General features: G+C 43.2%; 2 protein-coding genes across 2 annotated transcripts in view; both read right to left on the reverse strand.

Moving 5' to 3' along the window:
• Window positions 1–24,151, reverse strand: part of LOC126210657 (mitogen-activated protein kinase kinase kinase 10-like) — a 696,141-nt gene that overhangs the window by 623,711 nt on the left and 48,279 nt on the right. The gene's annotated exons all lie outside the window — the stretch shown is intronic.
• On the reverse strand, window positions 15,842–18,312 carry LOC126210658 (uncharacterized). Its single transcript, XM_049939989.1, has 2 exons — window positions 16,294–18,312; window positions 15,842–16,061 (listed from the first exon to the last, which is right to left on the reverse strand). Exon 1 carries the CDS (start codon window positions 18,060–18,062, stop codon window positions 16,308–16,310), a length of 1,755 nt encoding a protein of 584 aa, XP_049795946.1. The 5' UTR covers window positions 18,063–18,312; the 3' UTR covers window positions 15,842–16,061; window positions 16,294–16,307.

The raw sequence follows: 24,151 nt of genomic DNA on the forward strand, positions 1-24,151 counted from the left end.
CGACCACATCGGCAAAAGCAGGATGTTTTGCTGTTGCACAACAATATACGGCCACATGTCAATCAAAAACCGTGGAAGCGATCACAAAACTCGGATGGACAACACTGAAACACCCGCCTTACAGTCCTGACCTGGCTCCATGTGACTATCATCTCTTTGGGAAACTGAAAGACTCTCTTCGTGGAACAAGGTTTGCAGATGACGACTTCCTTGCGCACGCTGCCAAACAGTGGCTCCAACAGGTTGGTCCAGAATTTTACCGTGCGGGTATACAGGCGCTGGTTCAAGATGGCGTAAAGCAGTTGAGAGGGGTGGAAATAATCTGGAGAAATGAAAATATTGTTCCTAAAGGATGTGTGTACACGCTGTAAAACTTTCAAACATGTAGAATAGAAGATGGATTTAAAAAAAATAGTGGGTATTTCTTTTGGAGTGACCCTCGTATTCCTAGTTGTAATCAATATTCGTGGTCCAGTTTTTTCCGTAGGACTCCTGCGAAGTGAAATAAGTACTCGCGATGTTGTGCGTTTTTTTTCCCTTTTCTTTCTCTGGATATCTGGTGTATCTGCTACTCAGCGTAGTTTTTGTCGGGCTGTGAATACTTGATGAGCCGGCTGGCGCCGCGGGTGTCAGATCGGGGAACGCGCATATTTTTCCTTGGAAAGCGGCGGGCCCGGGCGGCAAACAAGGCCATTAGCTGAGCATTACGGCCGGCAAGCGGCCAACAGCGCTGAGGTCCCTGCCGACCGGTCCACGGGCGGCGAGTGCCGGAGTGGGACCGACAACGGGAAGTGCCTAGGTGCGATCGAAGGCAACATGCTCTTCAAAACACACTTGGAAGATAAAAAAACACTACAGACATCATGAGCCATTCACGTCATATACCCGCTACCAGCCAGCGAAGAGCTGCGCCACCACACCAAACTACAAGGCCATTATCCAACCCATGATGCTGTATGGATGCTCATCACGGGGAACCACGAGTAAATCAAACAAAAGTCTGCTACAAGTGCTACGAAACCGGTGTCTAAAACTCGTTCTAAACGCAGAGCTCATCCACGCAGAACTCGAAATGCCCGCTGTGGATAGCCAAATCGTCGAGATCGGCTGAGACGTACTCGCAAACAACTTCAAGAATCAGCAACAGTCGAACAGCACCCTGGCACAACGTCAGAATTCCCGTGCCTATATTAAGGGACGAGTAATTCATGCTCAATAAACATTCAACACCGAGAGAACGCTCTTGATCATACCAGGAACGAATGCCTAAAGGATCTAAATTTATGCCCACAGGCCCTCAAAAGCTTCTTACGGTGCTCCAGTTTATGAAAATAAATGGTGTCCCCAGTAAGAAACCCAACTCCCCACACTTGAGGGACCAACCTCCGCAGAGCCCTAGCCATCGAAAAGTAAATAAATAAATAAAAATCCCGCAGTGCGAGGGACGGTAGGGGAAGGCCGCGCCGACGTCCAGGTTATTAGCGACGGCGGGTAAGGCGGGACTCTCTAGAGGAACCATCTGGGAACTCCACTAAAGACGACACGCAAACCCGAGACCTAAGTCTGACTTATGCCACCTTTCCGCAGCTCTTCATTTTGACTTAATGAATACCGAATCGCCAGTGATAAATGTGTCGTTCATCACAAAGTTTTCCACAGACACTTCATCCAACGGATAAAATGGCCACACCGTCACGATTACATGTTGTCTAACGGCCTCCAGGTGCAACAAAAATTTGATTTTTATAATTACTGACAAGTGATAAGCACTGACCGAATTTAAAGTTTAAAATGATCTCATAGTCCATAATAATGGTCTATAATTTTACGTTGAATGTTCAACACAATAAATCCAGTATTACAGTCACAAACTGTGTGTTTGTCTTGAGGTAGTGCAACTGACGGCGCGTAAATTACTCTCTTCTTCAGTATTTGAGAATGATAGCATTTTGCGACTTCCAACAAACTTCATACGAAATCTCAAACCTTTACAAAAGTTTTTCTCCTTGATGTCCCTCACACAACTGTGGCATCGTCCAGAGATCACGGTGCCACACCAGAGTCGTCAAAGTGAGCAGACACCACAGACGTTAGCGACGGCTCGCTGCAAAGCGCAATAACCGACGGCAGACGCTCTGGAAGACCACACCCCCTTCTCAGCAGCAGCGGCAGTGCCCCCATGTTGAGGTCAGTATAGTGTCGACCATGCAACAGCTCAGTCCCAGGTTGTGACCTGTTATGGAACAGTGCTCGTGAAGTTTCAGATCAACATGAAATTTAAAATTTGAAAATTTTACTCCCAGAGAACAGTTTGTGACTGGTATCCTTGCGACGGGGCTGTTAATAAAGAAGAAGTGCGGTTGAAGCGTGTTCTCACGAATGTGCATACACAAATGTTGGTTAAAAATGTTATTGCAAATTTTGGCTCTCCCGTTAAGTCTCAGGGGATGATTTCCACACTTGGTGCTTTAGTACACTTCCACACCCGCGCATTTGTTATAGTTTTTTGAATCAATTATTCACTCAGACACGAGTACAGTTTATGCTAGGGAACAAAAATTAGGCGATTATTATAGCAAAATCAGTTTTTCCCGACACAGTTCAATCACTATTTATTGGCGTTGTCCTTTTCTTTCACACAATGAAATTAGCACTGGTGAGACTGTTTACAGTTTTACTTTAATAATTTCACTCCGAGCCCCCAACAGCAGTAATGTAGGCTGCTATAAACAAATTTTACTCACTCAATTCGACCAGAACCGCAAGTCCCACTGTCCTCAATGTTACACTGCATTGAAACAAGCGTTCAGTTCATAGTGCTGTGGAATGTGCGAAAAAATCGCAAATTGGCATTCATAAGAAGAACAACACCAAAAATGCAACAGGAGCCGCTGATGGTGCCTAGCAGAAAATAAAGGCGAAACGCGTATGGCACTAAAATTGTGTTTTATTCAGTTGCTGCCAGACGGTCCATAAGTAAAAATTATCAATATACCGTAATATTACACGCAACTGAGGAAGACAGGACTACAAAAGTTGAAGGTGTGTGAACTATGTTACAATTCGTCAAAACTTCGGAAACGGTTCGCGAGAGTCAAAACGTGAGGTACTTGTGGAGAAAAAATAGGAGGTACGTACGTTTGTAAGTCCCTTCCTTACAGCTCGCTGTTCGAAACGGACGTTACACCGTGACACAGACACAAATCTGAATACAGTCAACAGACACGTCTATCACCGGACGGACATTTAATAATTTTGTGAAAAAAAGGGCATCAGGGAGATTTGAGTACGGATCCCCACCTTCGCAGTCCGTCGCCTTGACCACATAACCACGACAACATGACCACACAAATATGTTCGACATTGCAGATCTTGAGCTTGGGCCGTTCACTGTTTCTATTTTGCTTTGTTTTCACTGTCCAGTACACCTTCTACCAGTTTCCATGCTTGATCTCTGTTAAGTTTTTGACGGGCTATTCACTGGGACATCTTACCACTAAATCTGGGCGCGGTGGGGGGGGGGGGGGGCTGCGGGATGGAAAGTTTGCCTTGTTAGTACCGCCAATGCTGGTTCCCATGCTTTGATGAGTTGACATTCCGTGTCTCTGTTACTCAGGTAGTTATAGGTATTTCGACTGCTTCTTTAATGATGGAGTCCCAGTACATTGAAGCGGACAGAAGGATCTTTGTCTCTTCGTAATTCATGCTGTGTCCCGTGTCAAGACAGTGTTCAGCCACAGCAGACTTTTCTGGCTGACTCAGTCTGGTGTGACGTCTATGTTCAACGCATCTATCCTTAACATTGCGACACGTCTGGCCAATGTATTATTTCCCGCACTGGTATGGGAGTTTATATGTCCCTGCTCTCCTTAGATCTAGGTTGTTTTCCAGAATTGTTTGCACTTGCGCTGGACTGCGGAAGACATTTTATTTGAAAATGAGATTTTCATTCTGCAGCCGAGTGTGCGCTGATATGAAACTTCCTGGCAGATTAAAACTGTGTGCCGGACCGACACTCGAACTCGGGACCTGTGTCTTTCGCAGGCAAGTGCTCTACCAACTGTGCTACCCAAGCACGACTCACGACCCCTCCTCACAGCTTCAATTCTGCCAGCACCTCGTTTCCTACCTTCCAAACTTTGCAGAAGTTTCTTCCAGGAGTGCTAGTTCTGCAACGTTCGCAGAAGAGCTTCTGTAAAGTTTAGAAGGTAGGACACGAGGTACTGGCAGAATTGAAGCTGTGAGGAGGGGTCGTCAGTCGTGCTTGGGTTGCTCAGTTGGTAGAGCACGTGCCCGCGAAAGGCACAGGTCTCGAGTTCGAGTCTCGATCCGGCACACAGTTTTAATCTGCCAGGAAGTTTCATTTTATTTGATGTTTCTCGAACTGCCTGCCAATTTTAATGGACACGCCACCAACATTGTCTACGTGTACCACAAATCTAACTGCAAAATTGCATCACTGTACGACACATACTTCAGGAAATATGACGTCATAAACAATTAGATGTGTAAAAGAACCTAGGTTTTCCAAAGTCGAAAAATTACGCAGAGTACATGCAACGATGTATTTACTATATACAGGGTAAATGTGGAGCCTACAGACTACATTTCGGCCGCTACTAAGGAATATTTGGTTCAAATGGCTCTAAGCACTATGGGACCTAACAGCTATGGTCATCAGTCCCCTAGAACAGAAATACTTAAACCTAACTAACATAAGGACAACACACACATCCATGCCCGAGGCAGGATTCGAACCTGCGACCGTAGCGGTCGCGCGGCTCCAGACTGTAGCGCCTAGAACCGCTCGGCCACTCCGGCTGGCTCGGATTCCTGATATTCACGGTATTCTCGTGAAATGGTCATACAGGAAAATCCCCACTTCACCGCTACCTCGGAGATGCTGTGTCCCATCGCTCGAGCGCTGACTACCGCTTTTCAAACTAATTTAAATCTTGATAACCTAGCATTGTAACAGCAGTAACCGTTCTAACAAATGCGCCAGAAACTTGTCTTATATAGGCGTTGCCGACGGCAGCGTCGTATTCTGCCTGTTTACATATATCTGTATTTGAATACACATGTCTAACGAGGTTCTGTGGCGCTTCAGTGTAGATGTACGTAGGGACTTCAGAAAGGAAGTTACACATCGCGTGGCACGTCAAGAAACGTACTCCAGCGTTGAGGTATACGAGGAAGCACGATTCCTGGGAACAGTCAATGTACAGCAAATTGCACTGAGATTCATTGGGGAATTCTGGCGGAATATGGAACAATTGCAACGTGTTAGTGAAATGGCGCCTGCAGTATGACCGAGGCGACACATACGTGGGTGGTGCCGATCGTGGAAGAAATGCCGACTGCAAGGAACAGATGACACTGTACTGGCAGTCGAGGAACTGATTCTCAGCGACAGCAGGGCGACTGTCGCGGACACTGCTCAACAGGTGCGCATCCAAATGGGCAGTGTCAGTTTTATCGTTCGAAACTGTCTGCAGCAACAGAAATTGTGCACACTCTGGGTTCCGCGATTTTTTAAAACTTCTGTTTATTGTCTTTCGTTGCGTGCCCATTCAGCCATCTGAACAGCGGAATGTCAATAATGACGATACGAACGTAAGGGCAACACAACACCCAGTTCCCGAGCGGAGAATGTCACCTACCTGGCCGGTAAATGAACCCGGGCCACATCCGTGTGGATTCTGCGGCGCTGACCGCGCAGCTACCGAGGCGGACGGAAGAGCGTCTCTCAACTTCCTTGGCAGTCACTCCGCCGAAGACAGTGGCGCTGATAGCAAGTTGCACCCTGTGCCAGATGACACAGCCAGTGGTTTGGCGTACGTCCCTGCCTGCCGTATCCTCTCCCCGCTAAAGCTCCTCTCGTGTTCCGCGTGGATGCGATGATAAGCGGACCGCGAGTGGCCGCCAAGAATAGCCTTCCCCAAGATAAGATCGTGTCGAGGCAGGCGCCGACTGGACCAGCTGTTAACGACAACCAGCAGCGGGCAGGCACTGCCCCGCCGGTGCAGCGGATCGCTAAGTGTGCACCTGCTTACTCCCGACTGTCAAACAGTCGTACATGTCTTGGGCAATCAAAGTTTTTATCACCACCTCGAAGGGTAACTGTTCTTTTTGTGGTCTTCCGACCGAAAACTGGTGTGACGCAACTCTCGAAGCTAGTCTATCTCTCTATCTCTCCCTGCATAACTACCGCAACCTACATCTCTTTGCTCCTGCTTACAAGGGAACCTCCCCACCGCACCCCCCTCAGATTTAGTTAAAAGTTGGCCTTGAAAACCTGAACACAGATCAATCGAGGAAACGGGAAGAAGTTGTGTGGAACTATGAAAAAAAAAAATAGTAAAATATACAAACTGAATAGTCCATTCGATGATAGGTAACATCAAGGTCAATGGCAGTCTAGGAGCGCCGTGGTCTCGTGGTTAGCGTCAGCAGCTACGGAACGAGAGGTCCTAGGTTCAAGTCTTCCTCGAGTGAAAAGTTTAATTTTTTATTTTCAGTTTATGTGACAAACTCTTATGTTTTTATCACTTTTTGGGAGTGATTATTACATCCACAAGAAAACCTAAATCGGGCAAGGTAGAAGAATCTTTTTACCCATTCGCTAAGTGTACAAGTTAGGTGGGCCGACAACATATTCCTGTCATGTGACGCACATGCCGTCACCAGTGTCGTATAGAATATATCAGACATGTTTTCCTGTGGAGGAATCGGTTGACCTATGACCTTGCGATCAAATTTTTCGGTTCCCATTGGAGAGGCACGTCCTTTCGTCTACTAATCGCACGGTTTTGCGGTGCGGTCGCAAAACACAGACACTTAACTTACTACAGTTAACAGAGACGTCAATGAGCGAACGGACAGATCTTAACTTTGCGAAAATAAAGCAAGTAAAATTTTCGGTCGAGGGAGGACTTGAACCAAGGACCTGACATTCCGCAGCTACTCACGCTAACCACGGGACCACGACGCTCCTGAGCTTACGTTCTCCTTGATGTTGCCTATTTGCGCATGGACTACTCAGTTTGTATATTTTACTAATTTTTTTCATAGTTCCACACAACTTCTTCCTGTTTTCTCGATTGATCTGTGTTCAGCTTTACAAGGCCTATCCACTGTGCCAACTTATAACTAAATCTGAGGGGGGTGCGATGGGGAGGTTCCCTTGTTAGTAGAGTGCGCTCGATCTCCCTCTCTACGATTTTTACCACACGGACTTATTTCCGTTACCAAACTGACGCTGCGTCAAATAAACTTTCTTTTAGTGAGCCTATGCCGTAAATACACTCATAATCCAAAACATTCTGACCACTGTTGTTGATAATTCTTCCGGGTTATATGGCCGTGGTCCATGGAATACTTCTATTCCTAACGTTTCGTCCACTACTACGTAGGACATCCTCAGAGGTATGGCTGGTCCTGTTGAGTCCTGCCGACTGACGAGTCGGGCGTCGGAGAGCGGCCTAAATACCGAGGAAAGTGGGCGTGGTCTAGCTTGCACATAGTAGCAGAGAGAAAACTTGTCAAAGATAAAATGTAACTATCGATAATAGTCCGTCATAGATAATCACTTATCGGTTCTGTAATGCCACTGTCCATATCTCGCTTAATTTCAAGGCCTCACCTTTTCTATTAAAATTATCTTCATGTTTATAAATTTCAATAGCCTCCCTATACAGTCGTGGATAATAGTTCGTGGTGGCACTTAAAACTGTAGTTTCAGAAAACTTAACTACATGGTCACCGGACTAAAGTGCATGTTCGGCAACGGCCGCTTTATCTATACTACCCAGTCGGCAAAGAGTTTTATGCTCCTTTACCCTCGTATTCACACTTCTTTTCGTAGTACCAATATAGACCTTGCCACAGGTACACGGAATTTTATACACACCGCTAGATGATAATGGTGGCCTTCTATCTTTAACAAAACTAAGTACTTGTCCTATTTTTCTGGTAGGTTTGAATACCGGTTTCACTTCGTTTCAGCAAAATTTTGCCGATTCGATATATAACCTTACCCACTTTCCTCAGTATTTAGGCCGCTCATCGACGCCCGACTCGTCAGTCGACAGGACTCAACAGGACCAGCCATACCTCTGAGGATGTCCAACGTAGTATTGGACGAAACGTCAGGAATAGAAGTATTCCATGGACCACGGCCATATAACCCGGAAGAATTATCTACAACAGTACCATCCGGTCGTGAAAGCCTTCATTGTATGATTCTGACCACTGCCAACCGTGACGTTTGATGCCGCTTGGTGGCGTTGTGGGCACATGACGCAGCAACAAAAATATATAGGCGGAGCAGACACGAACGGGGTATCACCCTATCGAAGATATGGGCTGCAAATGGGGAAATGTATTGAGATGGATCACAGAACGTGGGGTCCAGAGGCTTGTCTGTTCTGTGAAGTTAGACAGATGGTGATCTGTGGCATCTACGAGGGCTATGCTGAAAGTTTTTAGCAGCCCGTACACCATAAGGCGAAGGACAATGGGGTTGTTTTCATTCGAAAGAGCGATGTTTTTCGACCTTGGGACTTGTGCGCGCAGCCCCCGGCTAGCGGTGATACCCCCACAGCGCGGTAAGAAAGCACAGGCAGTGCTGAGTCAGAGACGGTGCAGGATGGAGCTGTTGCGCCGCGACTTTCGCGCCATTATTTTTTACGATTATAAAAAGGGTTTAAGTGTTGAAGAATGCCATTCTTCTTTGCTCTGTGTTTTGGTGAAGCTTCCCCTTCAGGGCCACAGTTGGAAATTGGATTCGCGAGTTTTCGAGGGGTCGGCAGTGAATTGAAGATGAACCTCGTCTCGGTCGGCCAGCAACAGCTGTGACTCCTGAAAACCTTGATGCTGTGAGGAAAATGATCAAAGAAGATCCACATCTTATATTTTGCGACATTGAAGGGACCCTAAATATTGGATCATCGTTCATAGTCACTTAGGCCTTACTAAGAGATGTGCCCGGTGGGTGCCACATTCCCAGACAGAAAGCCAAAAGGAGGCGAGAGTGGACTGGTGTCTTTTCATTCTCCAAAAATTCAATGGAGTGAAGTCCCAAGACATCTACAACATCGTCACAGGTGATGAAACGTGGGTCTACCATTATGAACCTGAAACGAAGAGACAGTCCTCTGTGTGGTGCTTTCTAGGGGAGGAACCACCCACAAAAGTTCGACGAAGTCGGAGCTCTGGAGAAAAGATGGTGGCAACTTTTTTCACAAAGATCGAGCATCTCACCTCTGTGAGCTTGGACACACGTCGTACAGTCAATGCTGAATGGTACGTGAACGATTGTCTTCGAAAAGTCGTCACCACATGGAAGTAACAGCATCCAAAGTCCAAGAGTGGGCACCTTCTGCTGCATCACAATGCATCTGCGCACAGGGCTGCCAGAACGATGGACTTTCTAGAGAAGGAAAAAGTGCGAGTGTTAGCCCCCCCTGGCCCCCCGTGACTTCTTTCTGTTCCCTAAGACTAAGGAAAAAATTCGAGGGCAGCGGTTTTCATCAGATGAAGAGGCCATTGCAGCGTACGAGACATCCCAAAACAAGCTTGGACTGATATTTTCTAAGTGGTTTCACAGAATGTAAAAATGTATACATGCTAATGGAGAGCATTTTGAGAAGTTGTAAACGTTTTTTTGCAAATAAATTTTTTCACACATTCTGCTAAAAACTTTCGGCATAGCCCTCGTATGCCGAAAGCGCGATGCTGGTGCACGCGCAAGTGTTTCGGAACACACCGTTCATCGTACACTGTTGAACATGGAGCTGCGAAGCGGACCACCCCTACGTGTTCACATGCTGACCCAACGTCATCGTCGACTACGACTGCAGTGGGTACGGGACCATCAGGATCCGACCGTGAATCAATAGAAACGTGTCGGCTCTTCGGGTGAATCACAATTTTTGCAACACTAGGTCGATGGTCGCCTCCACAAACGCGGTCATCGAGGTGAACGACGGCTCGAAACGTGCAGCGCGCCACGGACGCAGGCTGGTGGGAGTAGTGCAGTGCTGTGGGGGACACAGGCCTTGCGGTAGTAATCGAAGACACGCTGACAATTGCGAACCACCTGCATGCCTTCGAGCTCGATGTCTTCCTCGACGCCGATGTCTTCCAGCAGCATAATTGTCCGTGTCTCTGGGCCAGAACCGTGCAACAGTGGTCTCAGGAGCATTACAGTCAACTCACGTTGATGTCTCGCCGATCAAATTAGCCTCATGTAAATCTCATGGAACCCATGTGGGTCGCTATCGGGCGCCATCACCGCGTGCGCAAATCAGCGGCTCCTTATTTACATGATCTGTGCTTAGACATCTAATGCCACGTACCTCCACAAACCTACCAACAAACTCTCGGATCCTTGATACCCAGAATAAGTTATGTACAGGGTGATCAAAAAGCCAGTATAAATTTAAAAACTTAATAAACCACGGAATAATGTAGACAGACAGGTAAAAATTGACACACATGCTTGGAACGACTTGGGGTTTTATTAGAACCAAACAAAAGTTCACAAAATGTCCGACAGATGGCGCTGGACAGCAAAACTGCTACCGTGACGGGTGAGAGGTACGCCGATATGTTACAGAATCGCATCATCCACAGCCTGGCTGATAAACACCTGCGGACGATGTTTATGCAGGATGGCGCTCCACCCCATATTGCTAGACGCGTTTAAGATCTCTTGCGCGCGTCGTTTGGTGATGATCGTGTGCTCAACCGCCACTTTCGTCATGCTTGACTTCCCAGGTCCCCAGACCTCAGTCCGCGCGATTATTGGCTTTGGGGTTACCTGAAGTCGCAAGTGTATCGTGATCGACCGACATCTCTAGGGATGCTGAAACACAACATCCGACGCCAATGCCTCACCACAATTCCGCGACTACAGCTATCGTTGAGGAATGATGGTGAACATATTGAGCATTTCCTGTAAAGAACATCATCTTTGCTTTGTCTTATTTTCTTATGCTAATTATTGCTATTCTGATCAGATGAAGCGCCATCTGACGGACATTTTTTGAACTTTTGCATATTTTTGGTTCTAATAAAACGCCATGTCATTCCAAGCATATGTGTCAATTTTTACCTCTCTATCTACATTATTCCGTGATTTATTCAGTTTTCACATTTATACTGACTTTTTGATCACCCAGTATTTCATTCCAAGGAACGACATACAAGTTACTAAGCATATGGTCATAATGTTTTGGCTCATCATTGTATTTCCTCCTCACTTCGATTAAGTACCTTGTCATTGTTTAGTCGTCCGATGTTGTTGTTGTTGTGGTCTTCAGTCCTGAGACTGGTTTGATGCAGCTCTCCATGCTACTCTATCCTGTGCAAGGTTCTTCATCTCCCAGTACCTACTGCAACCTACATCCTTCTGAATCTGCTTAGTGTATTCATCTCTTGGTCTCCCTCTACGATTTTTACCCTCCACGCTGCCCTCCAATGCTAAATTTGTGATCCCTTGATGCCTCAAAACATGCCCTACCAACCGATCCCTTCTTCTAGTCAAGTTGTGCCACAAACTTCTCTTGTCCCCAATCCTATTCAATACCTCCTCATTAGTTACGTGATCTACCCACTTTATCTTCTGTAGCACCACATTTCGAAAGCTTCTATTCTGTTCTTGTCCAAACTAGTTATCGTCCATGTTTCACTTCCATACATGGCTACACTCCATACAAATACTTTCAGAAACGACTTCCTGACACTTAAAATCTATACTCGATGTTAACAAATTTCTCTTCTTCAGAAACGATTTCCTTGCCATTGCCAGTCTACATTTTATATCCTCTCTACCTCGACCATCATCAGTTATTTTGCTCCCCAAATAGCAAAACTCCTTTACTACTTTAAGTGTCTCATTTCCTAATCTAATTCCCTCAGCATCACCCGATTTTATTTGACTACATTCCATTATCCTCGTTATGCTTTTGTTGATGTTCATCTTATACCCTCCTTTCAAGACACTGTCCATTCCGTTCAACTGCTCTTCCACGTCCTTTGCTGTCTCTGACAGAATTACAATGTCATCGGCGAACCTCAACGTTTTATTTCTTCTCCATACATTTTAATACCTACTCCAAATTTTTCTTTTGTTTCCTTTACTGCTTGCTCAATATACAGATTGAATAACATCGGGGAGAGGCTACAACCCTGTCTCACTCCTTTCCCAACCACTGCTTCCCTTTCATGCCCCTCGACTCTTATAACTGCCATCTGGTTTCTGTACAAATTGTAAATAGCCTTTCGCTCCCTGTATTTTACCCCTGCCACCTTCAGAATTTGAAGGAGAGTATTCCAGTTAACACTGTCAAAAGCTTTCTCTAAGTCTACAAATGCTAGAAACGTAGGTTTTCCTTTTCTTAATCTTTCTTCTAAGATAAGTCGTAAGGTTAGTATTGCCTCACGTGTTCCAACATTTCTACGGAATCCAAACTGATCTTCCCCGAGGTCGGCTTCTACTAGTTTTTCCATTCGTCTGTAAAGAATTCGCGTTAGTATTTTGCAGCTGTGACTTATTAAACTGATAGTTTGGTAATTTTCACATCTGTCAACACCTGCTTTCTTTGGGATTGGAATTATTATATTCTTCTTGAAGTCTGCGGGTATTTCGCCTGTTTCATACATCTTGCTCACTAGATGGTAGAGTTTTGTCATGACTGGCTCTCCCAAGGCCATCAGTAGTTCTAATGGAATGTTGTCTACTCCCGGGGCCTTGTTTCGACTCAGGTGTTTCAGTGCTCTGTCAAACTCTTCACGCAGTATCTTATCTCCCATTTCGTCTTCATCTATATCCTCTTCCATTTCCATAATATTGTCCTCAAGTACATCGCCCTTGTGTAAACCCTCTATATACTCCTTCCACCTTTCTGCCTTCCCTTCTTTGCTTAGAACTGGGTTGCCATCTGAGCTCTTGATATTCATACAAGTGGTTCTCTTCTCTCCAAAGGTCTCTTTAATTTTCCTGTAGGCAGTATCTATCTTACCCCTCATGAGATAAGCCTCTACATCCTTACATTTGTCTTCTAACCATCCCTGCTTAGCCATTTTGCACTTCATGTCGATCTCATTTTTGAGACGTTTGTATTCCTTTTTGCCTGCTTCGTTTACTGCATTTTTATATTTTCTCCTTTCATCAATTAAATTCAATATTTCTTCTGTTACCCAAGGATTTCTACTAGCCCTCGTCTTTTTACCTACTTGATCGTCTGCTGCCTTCACTACTTCATCCCTCAGAGCTACCCATTCTTCTTCTACTGTATTTCTTTCCCCCATTCCTGTCAATTGTTCCCTTATGCTCTCCCTGAAACTCTTTACAACTTCTGGTTCTTTCAGTTTATCCAGGTCCCATCTCCTTAAATTCCCACCTTTTTGCAGTTTCTTCAGTTTCAATCTGCAGTTCATAACCAATAGATTGTGGTCAGAATCCACGTCTGCCCCTGGAAATGTCTTACAATTTAAAACCTGGTTCCTAAATCTCTGTCTTACCATTATATAATCTATCTGATACCTTTTAGTATCTCCAGGATTCTTCCAGGTATACAACCTTCTTTTATGATTCTTGAACCAAGTGTTAGCTATGATTAAGTTATGCTCTGTGCAAAATTCTACAAGGCGGCTTCCTCTTTCATTTCTTCCCCCCAATCCATATTCACCTACCTATGTTTCCTTCTCTCCCTTTTCCTACTGACGAATTCCAGTCACCCATGACTATTAAATTTTCGTCTCCCTTCACTACCTGAATAATTTCTTTTATCTCGTCGTCCGATGTACTCATCTAATCTTCTTCTGCAACAGCACAGTTGAAATGCTTCTACTATCTTCTTGTCAGACCGCTCACCGTCGCACTTAAAATCGCGAAGTACGTCAAGGCTTCTATCCAGTCACTCGTTGACCAGTCTGGTGTGGCAGTAGAACATCGCAAAACCAAGGCCGAAGTTTTAAATTTCACACTTAAGAAATAGTTCATGTACGAGACTCGTACAAACAGTTTTTTGACCATCGGACAGACTCCCGTATGGATAACACAGTAGTAAGCGTCGCTGGCGTAGAGGAACAACTGAAAGAGTTGAAAGCAAGTAAGTCGCTAGGTCCAGATGGAATTCACCTAGGTTTCTCAGAGAGTACTCTACGACACTGACCACTTACTTAGGTTGCACTTATAGCGAATCTCTCGCCTAGCGTAAAGCCCCAAGCGTCTGGAAAAAGCGCAGGTGACTCCTGTGTGTAAGAGGGGTAAAAGAAGAGACGCCCGAAATTGAAGACCAATATCTTTCAAATGGTTCAAATGGCTCTGGACTTAAGTTCTATGGTCATCAGTTCCCTGGAACTTAGAACTATTTAAACCTAACTAACCTAAGGACATCACACTGCCCGAGGCAGCATTCGAACCTGCGACAGTAGCAGTCGCGCGGTGCCGGCACCAATACCTTTAACATCGGTTTTGTACAGAACACTTTAACATAGTCTCAGTTCGAATATAATAAATCTCCTTGAACGCAAAAGTTTCTGTCGACGAATTCGCAAGGATTTAGAAAGCATCGCTCGTGCAAAACTCAGCTTGCTCTTTTCTCCTGGCAATCATGAATTAAGAGCAACAAGCGGATGCCGTACTCCCAAATTTCCGAAAAGCTTTTGATAGTGCCCGGCTGCAGATTGTTGTACAAGCAAACGGAAAAGTTCTCCGATATGTCGGTGCTTGAAGACTTCTGAAGTAACAGAACCTAGTACGTTGTTTTCGACGGCAAGTGTTCATCAGAGACACGGGTATTCTCAGTCGTGCACCAGGGAAGTGCCCTGGGGGACGGGGAAGCAGTCTGCGGGTGTTTGCTGGTGATACTGTCGTGTACGGTAAGGTGTCGAAGTTGAGTGGTTGTAGGGGGATACAAGATGAATTAGACAAAATTTCTAGTTGGTGTGATTTCAGCAGCTAGCTCTAAATGTAGAAAAATATAGTTTAACGCAGGAGAACAGCAGAACAAATCTGTAATGTTCCAATAAAGCATCAGCAGTGAGCTGCTCGATACGGTCACATCGATTAAATGGCTAGGCGGAAAGTTGCAAAGCAGTATTAAATGGATTGAGCCCTTAAGGAATGTAGTAGGGAAGACGACTGGCCGACTTCGGTTTGTTTGAGAGGATTTAGGGAAATGTGGTACATCTGCAAAGGAGACCGCGTTTACAAGACACTGGTGCCACCCATTGTTGAGTACTGATTGAGAGTTTGGGGTCTCCAACAACTCACATTAAAGGAAGGCATCGGGGTGCCAGATTTCTTACTTGTAGGTTTGAACAACACTGAAGTATTACGAAGATGCTTCGGAAACTCAAATGGGATTCACTGGCGGGAAGCACTTTCGAGGAAGTTTAAGGAACCGGCATTTGAAGTTGAGTGCAGAACAAGACTACTGCCGCCAACGTAAGGACCATGACGATAAGATTAGGGAGATTAAGGCTCGTACGGAGGTACACAGATAGTAGCTTTTCACTCGCTCTGTCTGCGAGTGGAACAGGAAAGGAAATGACTTGCAGTGGTACAGGGTACCCACCGCCACGCGCCGTACGGTCGCTTACGGAGTATGCATGCACGCATGCAGATGTCCACGTTTCGCTTATATACAAGGTTACACTTCAGTCAAATACATTCAGCGAATGAATTCCGAACGTTTAAATTTATATTACTTGTTAAGGGGGGACGTACACGAAACTGCAGTAATTTTAAAAGTATTTTATAAAACTCTAATTTTTTAAGATAATCAATCCAAATTTGGTACAGTTATTAAGAAATGTTATGCGCATATGAACCTAAATTTTCATTTTTATTGACCTTTTACATCTTTAATTATTAACAATTAATTTTTTTTCAACAATGTAATTACAAATGTTCCTTTTTTGAGAAAACTGTGAGAGCAATGTTAATGAATTTTTGTACACACTTTCATACCAAATAATTACAAAACTCTGTGGAGCAGAATTTTTATATCTTCTTTTGTTCAGTTTTTACGGGTCTCCCAATTTCCCTGAAAAATAATATATCAAATTTAAGGAATATTTTCTACCATAAATACCTTACTATTTTATTAAATGAAAATTCCTTCCACAGAATTTTTCACTATAGTACTGACTAGTCATATACCAAATTTCACTTCTCTACCTTTTGTGGTTTTTGAGAAAAAGGTACATAAAGTTATAAAAATGTAAGTTACGGGAAAACTGAATCAATGATTTGATAGTGTTTGTATTAGGTCTTACCGTCTCTGTGTGAACTAGTGCAAGCCATATGCATACTCCTCTTCATCTGCAAGCAGTCTCTTCTTTGCTTGTCTTCTTTGGTTAACCTGCTGTTCAATTTTATTGGCTGTAATATCAGCCGCAGCAACTCTTTTGTCATCGATGTCCTTCAATATTGAATAGGTGAAAGCTCCTGGATGAAATCCTAGCCTCTGTAGAGTTTTTATTCTTCCAAGATTACCATTGTTAAAAACTAAACAAGCATCATATGCAGCAATTTCAACAATAATTGTTGAAACAAATGTTGTTTTTGGGCAACGTTTCCAAATCAGTGAGTTGTAACTTTCATTAGGGTTTTGTGTCTTTCCATGCACACACTTTCGTAGGAGGTCTGGCTCTGCTAAACACCTAAATGTTGGTTTTATAGCACTTAAAACAGCCACAGGTAAACTGTGCTTGTGTGAATAGTTCATGCCATCACGCTCAGCCTGCTTGAATTTGCACCACGATATGTCACACAAATTATGTACAGGTTTGTCATCTGTGGATAGTTTATGAAAATAAATAGACCACACAGCCTTCTGCATGTTATTCAAATTTCCACTGTTGTCCCTTATTGCCTTGCCATAGTACACTTGTAAAGAATGAATTTCTTTGTCTGTGAGTCTGTTGGGACCACCTAAAAGTTTTCCATCCTCAAGTTTCCTGCCCTTCAATTCACGTTTCAATTTTAAAAGTCTGCCTCCCATTCGTTTTTGCACATGTCCAACACATTCCAACTTTTCTATAGCACAATGGGGACCATAAGGTTCACTTTCCAAAACAGTTTTGAAGGAGCTGGAGTCACCATCACCAAGGTATTTTGTGTATCTAACACCGTACTTTTCCACACTTCGATGGAACATAAGTTTCATAGCTGCAGGTTCCATTCCACCACTAGAACCAGAATAATTTCTACAGCACACTTTCTTGTGTTCAACCTGCCACTTATTTTCTTCCACTTCACCAGCTCTCTTTCCGAGTACACAGCTATAGCAATATTTGCTCATTACCTGAACGTCAAGAATTTTTCCAGTATCAACACTAATGACAGATGATACTCCATACAGTGATGTATGTCCACGCTTCATCCACGTTCCATCACATGACACACACAAATCGGTGTCTGGCGTGTTATCTGCTTCTGTCTTTAGTTCACTATTCATCTTCACAGCTTCCTTTGCAGAGGACTTCAAGTTTTCTTCCACTTCCTCTTGAAGAGCACTTAGCAGTGTTTTATTTCCAGTGGTGTACCTAGCACTTGGTTGTGGCATGTTCATGATCCCACAAAACAGTCTGGTACCTTCCCTGCCTATGCCCAAACATCTCATGCCATATATTAAACGCATATTTGCTTCATATATCCGGTTACTTGATGCCGAAGTTCTAAAAGCAGTGTCTGAATGACAGCTTTCACAAGTAAGATGCAACATACACACTATTCCAATTCTGTTTTCTTCGTCATATAATCTCAAACTTTTTGCACCACAGTCAGCACATACACAAGCAGATGATATAATATCAGATAGTATTTTCAAATCAATAAGCCTAAAACCACTAGTAGCTTGAGTGTCTGAGCCACAATCATCAAGTGATTGACAGCTGTCAATTTTCCTTCTCGAAGCACTCGCTTTCTTGGTTGAAGTATCGTTTCCATTTGTTATTATGGGGCTGGTTTTCAAGTTGTCTTTACTACATCGAGAAGCTTGACACTTTCTAACCTTTTTAAACACCTTACTAGAACGCGGCATGCTGCAAAATATAATAACAAGTCTACTTACAACTTTCGTAAAAATGTATTCCAAACAAACACTCGTAAACAAACGCTATAAATCAAAGAATATAAAACCAGCGGCAGAGATATTATTCCACAGCCTTCTTGATGTAGTACACAAACGTTCCCTGCATTGTGACTGCACAAAACTGGAAAAAAACGCAGTATAAATAGATATACGAGAGGATGAAGACCAAGATGGGGGGGCGTCGCCCTGTGCAAGCTATTACAAATTATTATTTTTTTCCCCCTTAGAAGCGGAATTGGAACGTAATATTTGGTAATTGAAATTTCAATACCATGTAGTAAATGAAGAGCCAATAAAATTTTTTTCACAAATTTGGTCATTTTCATGTACGTCCCCCCTTAAGCAATTATCTTTTTTTTACAAATGTTTCTGTTGCGTCTGCATTTCATATCCTTACTACTTCAACCATCATAAGTTACTTTGAAGCTTAAATACCTAAAATGTTCAAATGTGTAGCCCGCATCTCGTGGTCGTGCGGCAGCGTTCTCGCTTCCCACGCCCGGGTTCCCGGGTTCGATTCCCGGCGGGGTCAGGGATTTTCTCTGCCTCGTGATGGCTGGGTGTTGTGTGCTGTCCTTAGGTTAGTTAGGTTTAAGTAGTTCTAAGTTCTAGGGGACTGATGACCATAGCTGTTAAGTCCCATAGTGCTCAGAGCCATTTGAACCATTTGTTCAAATGTGTGTGAAATCTTATGGGGCTTAACTGCTAAGGGCATCAGTCCCTAAGCTTACACACTACTTAACCCAAATTATCCTAAGGACAAACACACACACACACACACACACACACACACACACACACACACATGCCCGAGGGAAGACTCGAACCTCCGCCGGGACCAGCCACCTCAAATACCTAAACTCACCCGCTGTTTTCAGTGCCCTATTTTCTAATCTAATTCCATAAGCCCACCTGAATTAATTCGAATACATTCCATTACCCTCGTTTGAGTTTGTTAATACGTATCTTGTACCCTGCTTTAAAGAAAATATCCAGTTCGTTCAAGTTCACTGGATATGACACAATTGCAGCTTCATCGGGAAATCCCAGCGTTGTAATTTCTCCTCCCACAACTTTAATTTCCTTTCCAGATTTCTTCTCCTTGGCTTTCCTTACGGTTCGCTCAGTGTCAGACTGAATAACGTGGGGGATACGCTATAAATCTGTCTCACTCCCGTCTCAACCGATGATTTCTTTTCAAGTCCTTCGACACTTAACTACACTAATCTGGTTTCTGTGCAACTTGTGAACAAGTTTTTGCTTCCTGTATTTTATCTCTGGTACTTCCGAAATTGCAGAGTGTAGTCCAGTCAACTTTGTCGAAAGCTTTCTCCGAATCTACAAGTGCTATAAACGTAGCTTTGCTTTTTTTTCCGTGTACGTTCTAAGATGTCATTGGATTAGTTCCTAAATTTCTCCAGAACAAAAACCGATGAGTTCCTAAATTTCTCCGGAACCGAAACCGATGATGTCGACCTGTGCATAAGGCGACAACAGCATATATTATGAAATACCTATAGTTTCCAATTATACGTTTAAGTATTTAGACACAATGTTAATATGTGTAAATTCTAACAATTAGTAATTTAATAATACTAACAAGGAGAGCATTTAAACTTTAAATGTAGGACTGTTACTTAAAATACATAATAAATGAAACAAATTTACTGTTACCAGTCACCGTTTATCTATCTCCATGACGCGTTTCAAACGTGGAGATAAATAAACAGTGACTGGTAACAGTAAACTAGTTGTTTCAAAAATGGTTCAAATGGCTCTGAGCACTCTGGAACTTAACATCTGAGGTCATCAGCCCCCTAGAACTTAGAACTACTTAAACCTAACTAACGTAAGGACATCACACACATCCATGCCCGAGGCAGGATTCGAACCTGCGACCGTAGCAGTCGCGCGGTTCCAGACTGAAGCGCCTAGAACCGCTCGGCCACACCGGCCGGCAAACTAATAGTTTCATTTCATGTCAATAACAGTCACGGTAAAGCCTAACCTAAAATGTTCGCATTTAAAACAGATACATTCAGTCAAGAGTTCAATGTCTAGTGGCAGAAACAAGTCTCAGTACCAAAGTCACAGAATGGTCTCAGGCGGCAGGCTCTGACAATATGTTGAACGGTTTGTTCTGGGGCCCCACAACTGCAGGCTGGAGAGTTTGGGAGTCCCCACTTGTGCGTCGTGGCACTGCACCTGCCTTGAGCGGTTCTTGTCCTACTCGCTCTTGTCCACTCACTCCTCTTCAGATCAAATCCTGGTAGATTTGTAGATGGATCTTGAACACCCTGGTATATTATTGTTGCGGCATTCCATCTCTTTCACCACTCTTCTTTAGCGTCAAACCCCTCGTTTTTTCTTCCATTATGTCAGAGTGAAGTGTGTGATATCAAATGGTCTGGACGAGTACAGTCCTATAAGATTGGTTGAACTGGAATGCTTAGGGGGTGATTAGGGTGCTGTAGCTTCCTCCATTATCAACTTGTTGCTTCTTGGCGTCACAATACAGGTGATGTGATGTTACCGACGGCGTGCAGCCGAGGGATAAGTTCAAATGGTTCAAATGGCTCTGAGCACTATGGGACTTAACATCTGAGGTCATCAGTCCCCTACAACTTAGAACTACTTGAACCCAACTAACCTAAGGACATCACACACATCCATGCCCGAGGCAAGATTCGAACCTGCGACCGTAGCGGTCGCGCGGTTCCAGACTGTAGCGCTTAGAACCGCTTGGCCACTCCGGCCGGCGAGGGATAAGTGTTGATTTTGATGTACCTGTAGTAATTCTCACTGATACATTCAGATGGGTGCCTAATTTCCTTGTGCGAGCACTATGTTGCCAATTGGGGCACAGTATTCAGCTACTGGGTATACTAGTGTCAAACCAGCAGCGCATAGAGTGGGTGCGTCAGCATCCCAGGTTGTGCCAGCCAGTTTCTTTATGCTGTTATTTGGGGTCTTCAGCTGCTTGGATAGTGTTTTGCAGGTCTCTTTATACGTTATGGTCGATGCAGTATGACACCAAGGGATTTAGGCTGCAACCTATATCCAAACCTTTGCTGACAGAAGTTCACTTTGAGCTGTTGGTTTGCAATTCTGTTGGTTAGAAGGAATATGCAGACTTCTGTCCTGGCTGCATTTGGTCGGAGTAAACACTTTGTTTGGCGTACAGGTTGAATGGCAAGAGTTATGTAATGAATATATTGTTTGTTTGCAGGTATAGGGCTGCCAGACCTGGTACAACTGATTACCTGCACCACAATACCACAGGATAGGACAGGACAGCCAAAACAAAACGGTGCAGACCACTGATAAGTGGAACATGCAAGTCTCAGTTCATAATCTTAAGCTGTTGTTTCATTCATAGGACAACAACGATAAACTGCGTTAATGAGAAAACGGCAAAGACCCTATTACGTATACCTGGATTGGCAAGGCTCTGCACTGCATCCCCTACTGATGGGATTTATGCAACCCGCAATGCCTTCGAAAACCACGCACCAGATTTTCATAGTCTCTCACTCGCTGCATGCAAATTATTAGACCTACAGAAAAAATGGACAGGACCTTTCTGTAGTAAATTTAAGGTAGTTAAATTTTGTACTATGATGCATTTGCGCTACAGGTCGTAGTTTTCGCATTATCCAATGAAAAAATACAAAAATGACCTAACATGTTAGTCTTGAATAACTCGAGAACTGTGGCCTCCACCGAAAACTTAACACAGTACAAAATTTTACTACATTAAATTTGCTGCAAGCAAGGTCATGTTCGTTTTTTCTGTAGGACTAATAGTTTGCACTTAGCGAGCGAGAGAACATGAAGATCTTATGTGCGGTATTTGAAGGCGTTGTGGGTTCCATAAAACCCTTTGGCAGGGGCATTTGGATCACCCTTTATATTCCGAAGAGATATTAGCTTGGGGTGGAAATGCCAGTTTCCAAGTAAGCAGAAAAATATGGACATTTCCAAGTGTCTGTAGTTGTGCTGAAGTCAATTTCCTTCCATGTCCAAACATAGACTCATAACACTTATTTTTACCTTACAGTAAACTCCGGATTATCCCTGCAGTCCCGCGTGTTAAAAAATAAAGAAAAGCCAAGCTTGAAGTATCCTGTTATAATCAAAACGAACATTATCGTTAATTACACATATTTCTAGTTGGCAAGAAGCAGACGACGAAAAACTCCTCTAGTGATTAAATAGCGACACCTATGAACGAGGAGTTAGGTGATGCGGATATAGTCACCACCACCTACTAGGTGGTGGTGACATAGTGAACAAACTGAGTTCGGTAGAGAAGAGAGTTAATAGGAGGCGTTCCAGGAAACCTCTACCACTCATGTTGATCTTTTATTAGACTATTAAGAAAACTTTCTTTCGACTGTATCGATGTTCTAACTCTCCGAAAAATGAAGATCTTAGACAGTAAAAAGTGAATAAAAAACAACAGAAAATTGGACGATTATTTTCCAAATGTGAAATGAAGGCAAGTGATACGAAATACAGTGTGTGTTTTGAGTATAATTTTCAAAGTAAGCTGTCAGTCTGCGGCCAGTAAAGCGTAAGTAATGCAGTGTGATTTCAAACGTGACGTTTATCGGGTTTTGTAAATATAGCACGTAAAAACATGGGTATTTGGATCATCCACGTTTTCCCCTTATCCATACAGTGCCGTACAGTGAAGTATTGGCTGATCGACGCAATAATGTCTCAGAAGAGAACTTGTAAGTTATGGCAACGTCTTCATTACGGAAAAAAACACTAGACGGTGTTTAGTTGCAGAGAAATTTTTTCTTTAATTGGTTATATTAGTTAGATTTAACATTAATGCTTGTTTGCCTTCCAATTTAATGTGATATGTGAGCTCCATAAATATAACTAATTTTTACTTTCAACACAATTCTTTAACCAATTAAGTAAAACATGCAAAGAAAAGAACTGATAAATAAGCCGTCAAACGGTCAAAAGTAACACCAACGTTGGCAAAAAAAACAAGTAATTTGTCAAAAGGTAGTACCGAATTGGCTATAAAATATAGCTATGTTTCTAGTCCTTAATGGTGATTAGTTTTTGTAATAAAATTAATACTTCAAAAACAAGCTGCCAAACTGTAAATATAACGCCTACAGAATTTAACAAAAAATAACACAGCATGTGTCAATAAATACCACTGATTTTGGTAAAAAATAACACCGTAATTGGCTACAATAAGATTTTCCCTGTCCCTGCTAATGACTTAAGTAATAATCGTAGGTAATATTCTTGACTAATCACCCGCCAAGCTGGCAAAAAAAATTGCACCGAATTTGGCAACAATGAACAGCGAATTTGTCAACAATGAACAGTAAATTTGTCAACAATGAACAGCGAATTTGACAACAATGAACAGCGAATCTGACAACAATGAACAGCGAATCTGACAACAATGAACAGCGAATCTGACAACAATGAACAGCGAATTTGACAACAATGAACAGCGAATTTGACAACAATGAACAGCGAATTTGACAACAATGAACAGCCACTTCTGCAAAAAATAACGAATTTTGCAAAGAGCACCGAATTTGACAAAAAATAAAATTTAGCCAAGGATAACAATGATTTTGGCAAAAACTAAAAGCGAATTTGGTAAAAAATCAGTGGGACTCTGTATACAATAAAACGATCTCTGAATGTTCCCACTGATAATTTTTTATAAATATTGAAGACGTGAATACTACAGCACATACTTTAAAATTATAAATGAAATTGACAAAAATTTTGAAAAGTAATGCACAGGAGTTGACCATAGAAATAAAACTTTTTCGCTTTGTCTATGGACAGTTTCCTGAGTGATGAAGAGTATACTTGAAAATTAAGACGTCAAATTCGCCAAAATAATAATGGATATGGAAAAAAGTGGAATTGGTCATAAAATACAAAGATTTTTTTCATGTCCCTACTAATGACTTAAGAAAAGTGTCCTATCTAAAAGTGGTCAGTTTAGGGTCCTCTAGCATACTCATAATTCTGAATGAAAACCG

Source organism: Schistocerca nitens, chromosome 10, assembly GCF_023898315.1.
Source record: "Schistocerca nitens isolate TAMUIC-IGC-003100 chromosome 10, iqSchNite1.1, whole genome shotgun sequence".
In the NCBI taxonomy this organism is placed as follows: domain Eukaryota; kingdom Metazoa; phylum Arthropoda; class Insecta; order Orthoptera; family Acrididae; genus Schistocerca; species Schistocerca nitens.